This window comes from Hyaena hyaena, unplaced genomic scaffold, assembly GCF_003009895.1.
Source record: "Hyaena hyaena isolate Hyena2069 unplaced genomic scaffold, ASM300989v1 scaffold_321, whole genome shotgun sequence".
Classification (NCBI taxonomy): domain Eukaryota; kingdom Metazoa; phylum Chordata; class Mammalia; order Carnivora; family Hyaenidae; genus Hyaena; species Hyaena hyaena.
This window is the reverse complement of record NW_024080953.1, coordinates 1,940,893-1,950,268: the sequence shown is the minus strand read 5'-3', so window position 1 is coordinate 1,950,268 and position 9,376 is coordinate 1,940,893. Positions and strand designations below refer to the sequence as shown.

The 9,376-nt window shown below is 40.3% G+C and overlaps 1 protein-coding gene across 3 annotated transcripts in view; it reads left to right on the top strand.

Annotated features, from left to right (window-relative positions):
- Nucleotides 1-3,559: 3,559 nt before the first annotated feature.
- CFAP91 (cilia and flagella associated protein 91) overlaps nt 3,560-9,376 on the top strand; it is a 103,281-nt gene continuing 97,464 nt past the window's right edge. For all 3 annotated transcript variants that reach the window (XR_005531179.1, XM_039248887.1, XM_039248886.1), the window contains exons 1-2: nt 3,560-3,746; nt 9,164-9,240. Coding sequence is in view for 2 of the 3 variants with exons in the window: in XM_039248887.1 (XP_039104818.1) it covers nt 3,623-3,746; nt 9,164-9,240 (201 nt within the window). In the remaining variant the exon portion in view is untranslated. The remainder of the gene's footprint in view (nt 3,747-9,163; nt 9,241-9,376) is intronic.

Here is a 9,376-nt window from a genome sequence, read left to right as displayed (position 1 = left end):
CCAGTTGCCACAAAGTGATGTAAATAAGGCCAGATGACATCTGCATACACACTGGGTTGCATTACAGGAAAAAAATAATGAGATTAGGAAACCCCAGTCTTTAATAATGGGCAGTTAGAATGTCTGCCCTTTGCTCAAACGGAGATCATCTGAATTCTAAAGCTGTTAGCAAACCCACCTTTTGCTCCAGAAGTGGACACTATCCCTATTGTCCAAGGTTGTTTCCTACACAAAGGAACAGGGCAGACAGCATCCCCCTTACAAGACAAGCAGAAACACAGCCAACTTTCTCCCAACATGGATTTTTTTTATTAACTTACACTTCTCTGCATTATCAAAGTTACCACGAGATGCAGAATGTAATTTCATAAAGATTCCACATTAGTTAATTCTTGCTGTGTGGCAATATTAGCAAAAATCTAGTGGTAATAAACATTTTATCTCAGGTTTTTATAGTTAGGAATCTAGGCACGGCTTAAGTAGCTCCTCTGATCAGGGTCTCACAAGACTACAGTCAAGACCTTGGATGAAATTGTGGTCTTATCTGAGGTTCTAATGGGGAAGGATTTTTTTAAGTATGTATGTATGTAATTGTTTTTAAATGTATGTATTTAGAGAGTGTGAGCAGAGGAGGGGCAGAGAGAGAGGGGGAGAGAGAGGATCCCAAGCAGGCTTTGCACTGTCAATGCAGAGCCTGATTCTGGGCTTGAACTCATGATCCATGAGATCATGACCTGAGCCGAAATCAAGAGATGGATGTTCAACCAACTGAGCCACCCAGATTCCCTGGGAAAGATATGCTCTTAATTTCACTTAAATTGTTGGCATAATTCTATTTCTTGCAGTTGTAGGATTGAAGGATTTGGTTTCTTGCTGGCTGTGGGTTGGAGGCTGCCCTCAGCTCCAGAAGGCTCAGTTTCTTTCTATATGGAGTCCCCAAATGGCTACTTGCTTCCTCCCAGCAAGGGAGAGAGTGAGCAACTCTTCTAAAATAGCCAGTACAGATTATATAAGATAATCACATAGTCACATAGTCACACATCTCATCACATTTGACATATTTCTTGGTTAATGTCTTCCAATGTATTTATGGAGGGGGCAGGTTGTTGGCTACCTAAGATTAATTTATGTGATTCAGTAAGGAAAGTCTTTCTGAGGGAACATTTTAGCTGAGAACTCAAATGATGAGGAGTCAGCAGGGGGAAGATGGAGGGCCAGGGTTGAGGAGCATTCTGGGAAGAATGGACGGAAAGTAGAAATATAGTAATGACAGAAAAATATTATCATGCCGTTACAACATTGTATTTTATTTGTTTCTGTGTCTGTTTTCTCCATCACCTAATGAGCTGTACAAAGTATCTCAGAATCTTTAATATCTACTTTATAGTAGACAGTAAACTGTGTTTTTTTAAAATTTATTTTATTTTATTTTTTTTGATGTTTTTATTTTTATTTTTAGGGGAGAGAGAGACAGCGTGAGCTGGGGAGGGTCAGAGAGAGAGGGAGTCACAGGCTGAAACAGGCTCCAGGCTCTGAGCTGGCAGTCAGCACAGAGCCCGACGCGGGGCTCGAACCCACGAACTGCAAGATCATGACCCAAGCGAAAGTCGGACGCTTAACCGACTAAGCCACCCAGGCGCCCCTAAAATTTATTTTTGAGAGAGAGACAGAGAGAGAAAGAGAAACCAGCAATAGGGGGGCAGAAAAAGAAGAAGACACAGACTCTGAAGGAGGCTCCAGGCTTTAAGCTGTCAGCACCCAGCCTGATGCCGGGCTCAAATCCAGGAACTATATCATGACCTGAGCTGAAGTCAACTGCTGAGCCACCTAGGTACCCCAACAGTAATTTTGTTTAATAAATGGATGGATTTATTCATTAGGAATCCTTTTATTAAGCTTTTATTTACCAGGTGCTTCAGAGATACAAAATGACCATGTGAAGGCCTGTAGCCACAATGAACTCACAGGTGTGTGCAGGAGACTTGCAAACAATTACTAATGCCATGATACTGGTGTTACTATAGCACTTGAAGAAAGGATGAAGACTCACTCTATTTGGGGGATTTGGGGAAACTACATAAATATAGTAAGGTTAACACTGAGTCTTCACAGAGACCTAAATTAGTTGGAGTGCCTAAATAGGAAAAAGCATTTTAGGCAAAGGAATCAGTTTGAGCAAAGACTTGGGAGTGACAAAGTATATGGCTAGTTGGCAAAAACCCCAAGATGTTTAGGAGTAAACAAAACCAGGAGTATGTGCAGAAAGAGGGATAGCAGGCCAGAAGGTTTATAAGTGTCTATGGATCACATCAAAAGGACAAAGAAGTCAACTCTAAAGTGTGCCACTAGCCTAACAGGATAATTTGAGCATCATAAATAATAATGGATTAAAACACATAAATAAAAATAATGGATGTAAAATGTATGCAATGCTAATGATACTAAACAAAACCTTACTGGTTAACATTGGAGGTTGCTAGGGGACCAACTAATTTCTCTGACATTTTATAATTAAAGTGAAAAACCCCAGCATTTATCAAGCCTTTCTTCTAGGATCCCTGTATTTCATGATAACCAATGAGTGGTGAGAGAAAGTTTATAGAAGAATCCCAGGTAATAAAGAAAATCATTGAAAAGTATAAGAAATCTATTGTTCTAGGATAAGACTTAAGAGACATACCAAAATGCAACGTAAAAACTTAAATAAAAATCTTTTAATCGGATAAAAAACCTAACTATTAAATGACATTTTGGATTCAGCCAGGTTAATTTGAATATGTATCTAGTATTAGATGATACAAAGGAATTACTAATTTTGTTACTGGTGATAATGGTGGTGAAATTAAGAAAATCCATGCCAGTTTGAGATGCAGATTAAGGGTAAAAAGTCTGGGATTTGTTTCAAAATAGTTAAACACAGAGCAGGCAAGGGGATAAAACTAGATGTTGGCAAAATGTTAATTGTTGACTCTTGGCGATGGTGCATGAGGGTTATAAAAGTGGATTTACTTTTGCCTATTTAAAATTTTTCCTTAATAGTTTCAAAAGCAGAACAAGCGCCGCGGGAAGGGGATGTCCGAAATGAAAAACCCTAACTATTCTAGAAGGTTGAGATTTCCCAGGGATTTCCGAAAGAGTTAAGAATTGTAATTGTCAGATCGCTGCTGGATTTGAAGAGCAGCCTCCGGCCGGCCTCCGGGTGAGGACACAAGGCTGGCGGATAAGGGCTCACGGTAGTCTTGGGAGTGCAGTGGGAAGTGAGGACGCTCTTCCCCAGCCGCCGCCCTTCCTCCTCAAGACAGCCCTTTCTTTTCCATCTTCCTTTTCTCTCCGCCTCACACAACCTCAAGCTCCTCCGCCCTCCCCTCCCATTTGCCCCCTTGTTCCCTTCCGGCGCCTCGCCCCACCCCTCCCTTTCCTTCACCTTACTGGTTCTTTCCCACACAAACCCCGCCCCTTCCGTTTGAAGCCCCGCCCCATGCATTCTCACGGACCTTCCTGTCCTGCTCCTCGCACCGCCCCTTCTCTCAGAGCTCTGGCTGAGGTTTCCATAGTTACCGTGCACACAACAGCTAGGCTTTTCTAGGAGGTACCCAGCTGACCGGAGGGAAGAGTCGACACCATGAGCCACGCAGTGACTATCGAAGAGCCCCAGGTCAACCCGCTGGTGTCTCAAACCCGGTGCGGGGTGAAGTCGGGGGCCTGGGGCAAAGTCTCCTCCAGTCGACCGTATGATTTTCTGTACGGTAAGGGCGGCACCGGACCTCCTTCCAGAGTTGTCGACTGTGGCCTAGGTGTGCCTCGGGTCGGTGGGACCTGGCTGTGGGGCGAGGTGAACGGAAGACGAGCCTCGGGACGATCCCCTGACTGCGGTTAGCTTTTGTTGGGGGAGAGCGGCGCGGAGCTCCCCAGGTGGCGGTGCTCTTCCGCCCGCGTCGGAAGCCGCAGGTGCGCTCTGCGTCTTCCAACACCGCGCGCAATCGCCTTACTGTTCGCCACCACCTTTTCCAGATACTTTGCACAACTTTAAGCAATCTTTCTGAAACCTGTACTGGGTATTTTGTTATCCAGAAATGTATGCAACGATTTGCAGACTTGGAGATTCACTCAACATTTCTTCATTCCAACTGTATGAAGTGCCAGACAAAAATGACCTTCCCTCTCCCATTTTCTGGGCAACTCCAAATTTGGCTTTACAGATAAAGAAGTACCAGTTTATCTCACCTTTGTTTTTAGTTTCGCTCTCTCTTTTTAAACTTGTTATTAATCACAGCATTGCTTATAAACTAGGTCCACTGGGTTCTTTTGGGTCAATATAGCCCTAGTTTATTTTATTTATTTATTTTTTTATGTCTTTATTTTATCTTGAGAGACAAAAGCAGAGAGTGAGCAGGGGAGGGGCATAGAGAGAGGGAGACCCAGACCCTGAAGCGAGCTCCAGGCTCTGAGCTGTCAGCACAGAGCCTGACACGGGGCTCGAACCCACGGACTGTGAGATCACGACCTGAGCCGAAGTCAGACACTTAACTGACTGAGCCACCCAGGCGCCCCAGCCCTAGTTTATTTTAATGCCCAGCTTGTCCGATTATGTTCTGTCTCTTCTACTGGGCCCGAAGCTCCTTGAGTTCTTTAAGTTCTTGTTTTATATATTTTTTGCAGCCTTCTCAGCACCTATTCCAGTGTTGGTACATATGCCAGGTGCTTCATAAATGTTTACTGAATTTACCATTACAAGAATTTTGAGTCAGTTAAACATGATTTTTTCCCATTTTGCCCTTAGCAGTCCCATGCTCTTCACCTGAACCTTACATTGCTTTTAACCATGTGTTATCTCCTCTGGGATTCCCGGGATCCTCTTTCATTGGCAATCAATAGGTTGCCCATTTCCTGGTATAGGGACTTTATAATGGTTTTTTATGTATTCTGGCCAGTGGTTTTCTTTATTCACTCTTGGTTTCATCTTGTGAAATAAATCCAGTAAACTCCAGTAAACACATCACCGTATTTGTTTCAAAGGTAATTTGGGAATGGGATATACTTCTTTAGTTAAGACAAGCAAATTTTTTTTCTTTTTCTTTTGCAGAGGGATTACTAAATGTTTCCATGTCCCTTGCAAGGAACAGAAACCCACTCAAAACAGGCCAAATAAAGTTTGGATTGTTCCAATTAAATGGCAGTCTCACAGCTATTAATAGACAGGAACCATAATATAGCTAGGACAAAGTAGAACCAAGACAAAGAAGGTCAGGACAAAGGTGTAGTGTCCCTTCTGCTTGATTTCTTGGACCTGTGTTTTTGTTTCTTTAACCATGTTTAGTTGTCAGATTTAGCAAGTAAAAATACAGGATGTGCAGTTAAATTTGAATTTGAGATAAGTAACTAATATTTTAGTCCCATGCAATATTTGGGATCTATTTATATAAAAAGCTATTCATTGCTTATATGAAATTTAAATTTAACTGAGCATGCTGTATTTTATCTGGCAACTCTAACCCTGCTTTTTCCCCGTGCGTATGTTTCCTTCTTCGATCTGACAGAAAACCAATTGTTAATGGATTTTTCTTACTATGACAGGGACTGGGGTGGCAGTCTACATGGCCTCTTATCCTAAAGCTCACCACCAGTTGTGAGTCCTTGTGTATCTTAGCTGAAAATTGGAGAAATAAGATACGTTGTTGACCAGCCAATGAGTTGACTGGCTTGGGTCAGATTTCCACCTTGACAAGTAGAACGGTGGTGGGTAGGTGTGGTGATCAGTGATACACACATGAACACCTTCCCAAGTTTTTTCCTCATGCACCCACACCCCGCAAACCCAATGGCCTTTTCACCATAGTTAATTGTCTGCGAGGCTTTTGCTTCTCCACGAAGTTTTGAGTGTCTTCACTAAATGTAATTTTTACTCCTCTGATCACTCTAGCTGTTAATATTAATCATATACCTTAAATTTGTATAGTACTTTAAAGTTAACATTTTTTTAGTAGGTCTTCCTTCATGTATATACCATTTGGCAATTTACTCAATTTCTTTTTGTAAATCCTTTGTGTCTCTCAAGTGTCTCTCGAAGTGACCACCATATGTTATGACTTTCTTGAATCTACATTTATTGATGGATTAGTAGCTACACTACTGCCCTGATAATTAAAGCCTTTTAAATATATATTTATTTTTTCTAGCTTCCAAAAATGTTTTGGAATGCTTTCTAGGTTTATCATAAACTCTTTCCTCATTTCTCCCAGAATATGCAACTTGTTACACTTTTTCCTAAAAGTAATCATTATGTCTTGAGGTTTGAAATACTTCCTCTCTCTTATGATTACTTCGTGTGACAACTTCCTAGGCTTGTTAGAATGGTTTCTACAAGATGGGTAAATTGGCTGAGGGGCTTTCTCATGATTTCCATGAGAAACTTTTCCCTATAAAATTCATGGGCTTTCAATAATATAAGGCCTGGGAGCCAGAAGAATTGGAGTTCACATTCTAACCGTCCTTCAGTAAGTGGTTAACTTCTTGAAGCCTCAGTTTCCTCACCTATAAAATGGAGGCCTAGTGCCTACCTCATTGGGTTTTTGTGAGGATTAAATGGAATATTGCACATAAAGCACTTAACACCTGTGTAGAAATAGGTAAGTGATGCTTGGTGAGTGCCATTACCTCGGCATCTCAGGGGTCTTTATTGCCTTTGAACAATGATTATGATCACAGTTGTAGGATATGTTACAGAATGTGTAGTCATAAATCATACAGTATTGTGTCATTATAGATGGCAAGAATGTTTCTATAGATCATGTCTTCATACTCCTTATAGGAATAAGAGGAGAATGGTTTATACTTTATTATTCAGAGTCAGGGGACATGCAGGCTAAATTCACTTAAGATGAACAACACAGTTGGAACCATAGACCCAGTGACATCTTTTAAATCACCTAAGAGTATGAATAGAAGTTTACCTTCGTCCAATACTATTCTCAATATATCAGACATGTTGAAGCTATAGCCTTCTTTCCTTTAAACAGGCGCATTCATCTTGCCTTCAAATTCACTAATCTCTTATTTGAGGCCATAAAATCTGGCCTTGTCATTCCTAATCAGCCCATTCCTAATTCTCATCTTGAATCATAGAGGTGGATTTGAGTGGTACAGCTAAAGAAGATAATGTCTACAGGTGATGATTCCCAAGTTTGTATCACTGGTCCAGACTTTTCTCCCAAACTCTAGATTTGTATATGAAATTGCCTACTTTGTATCTCCGCTTGGACATAATAAATACCTAAGGCATGCTTTCCTAATGTTCTCCCTACACACTTGCTCCACCACAGGTTTTCCTTTGTCAGTTGATACCAAACCCATACTTTAGCTGCTGAGTCCAAAAATCTGGGAGCCATCATGTTTCCCCTCTCTCACTCACACCATTCCAACACGTTAAGGAGTCCTTTCTGCTCCACCTTAAAAATATATCTAGAATCCTGCCCTATGTCATCACTTCTGTTGCCACCACCATGGTTCAAACCAACATCATCTATTTTCTGGGCTTATTACATGAGCCTCCTGATAGATCACCCTGCCTCTTTCGTTGCCTCCATGAAGTCGTTTCTTCATGGACAGCCACAATGAACATTTTAAAATGTAAGTCAGATTTTATCACTTCTTGGCTCCAAATCTTGCAGCGGTTCTCCACTTCACTCAGATTAAAGCCAACTTCTTTTCAGTGGCCCACAAAGTGCCATATGATCTAGGTCCTAGCAATTTCCCTGACCTTTTATTTACTATTTTTTTCCCCTCTCACTCTGTTTCAATCATGTTGGTCTCTTTGCCGTTCTTCAAACATGTTGGGCATGCTGCTGTCCCAGGGCATTTGCTCTAGCTGTTTCCTTTGCTTCACGTACTCTTCCTTCAGATAACTGTATAGTTAACTCCCTATTTGCAAGCTTCCTTAAATGTTAACCTTCTCAGTGAGGCCTGCCTTAACTTCCATGTGTAAAATTGCAACCTAATACCCATTTACCTGCTCTTTCCCCACTTTTTTTTTTAGTAACACTTAATACCCTCTAACTCGAGCATTATATAATATGCTAATTTGTTATGTTGTTATTTATTGTCTCTCTCACTCATGAAGTCAGGGATCTTTATCTTTTTGTTGATGTGTTCCAAGCACCTTGAACATAGTAGCCCGTTGTTCTTGAATGAAAGAGAGTTTGAGCCTCTTGTAGCTTTTCAACCTTGGAGGGAATATTAAATGTCTGTATCCAGTATATCGTTTTTGTTGGGTAACTGAGGAATTATTAGACTCTAGGAACTGACATTATCTAAGTTAAATTTAAATTATATTACTTATAAATCACAATACCAATTATTAATTTCTGTGAAGAAATATGCTACCAAGTCATCTAGACTAGTTGGTCAGGGTAATTGTTTCTCAAGAGATGTATACTTGGGAAATCAAATCTATTTCTGAAGGTCGTTTATGAATTTAATGTCTTATTGTTTAATTTTAAGGGATGGTACAATCAGTCTTGAATATTCTTCATCACTTTAAAGATATGTCTAACAAGCACATACTTACAATAACGGCAATCTTTTGTTGAACTTTGGAGAAAAAATTTAGTCCCATCGTCAATATACTTACAGATTCAAGGAGTGAATTATAGCTGATTTTATTTATCTCTTATTAGAGAATGACATTTTCTTATTATATTTATCAATTCTGAGGTGCCATGTTATGAAGAGTTTGTATCTTTCTTTTGTCCTGAATAGATGAATTAGTGCCCAGATGTGGTTTTTTTTTTTTTTTTCCACTCTCAAATGGATGTAGTGGGTGTATACGTGGTCTTTCATCTTAGAGTATTTACTGAGCTACCCAGACCCAGAAACTGGTTTGTTCATTGGAGAGAATACAGCATATTTAGGCTTTGGTGCTTGAGAACATATTAGGCCTTCTTTTTGCCTTCCAGTTTTATAAACTGACTTTGGAATACATTGAAAGAGATGTATCTAATAGACTCTCACTGGTGGTAGAATAAGTAACAGGGCTATGAGTTGCTGCAGAGTTAGGCAGTATCTAATTTTTATAATTTGTTTCCCAATTAAACATTGTTTTGCTATTATTCTCACCCCAGGAGTAGGTATGTTCTGTTTTTTATACTACCTTATGTTTATTTTGCAGATCCGTTATTTATTATCTCAAGTGAGAAAGACCACACACAGGCAAATATCCAAGCTAACCTGATTCGAAACAGACTGGTAGGTCTAATTCATTCGCTAAGGCAGCCTGATGAACTTGAACCATCTAGTTTTGCTAACTGCACTGATTAGATTGACTAATCATCAGATTTCCAGTGGATTTTATATTCTGCAGAAATTATTTTGCCATGATTAC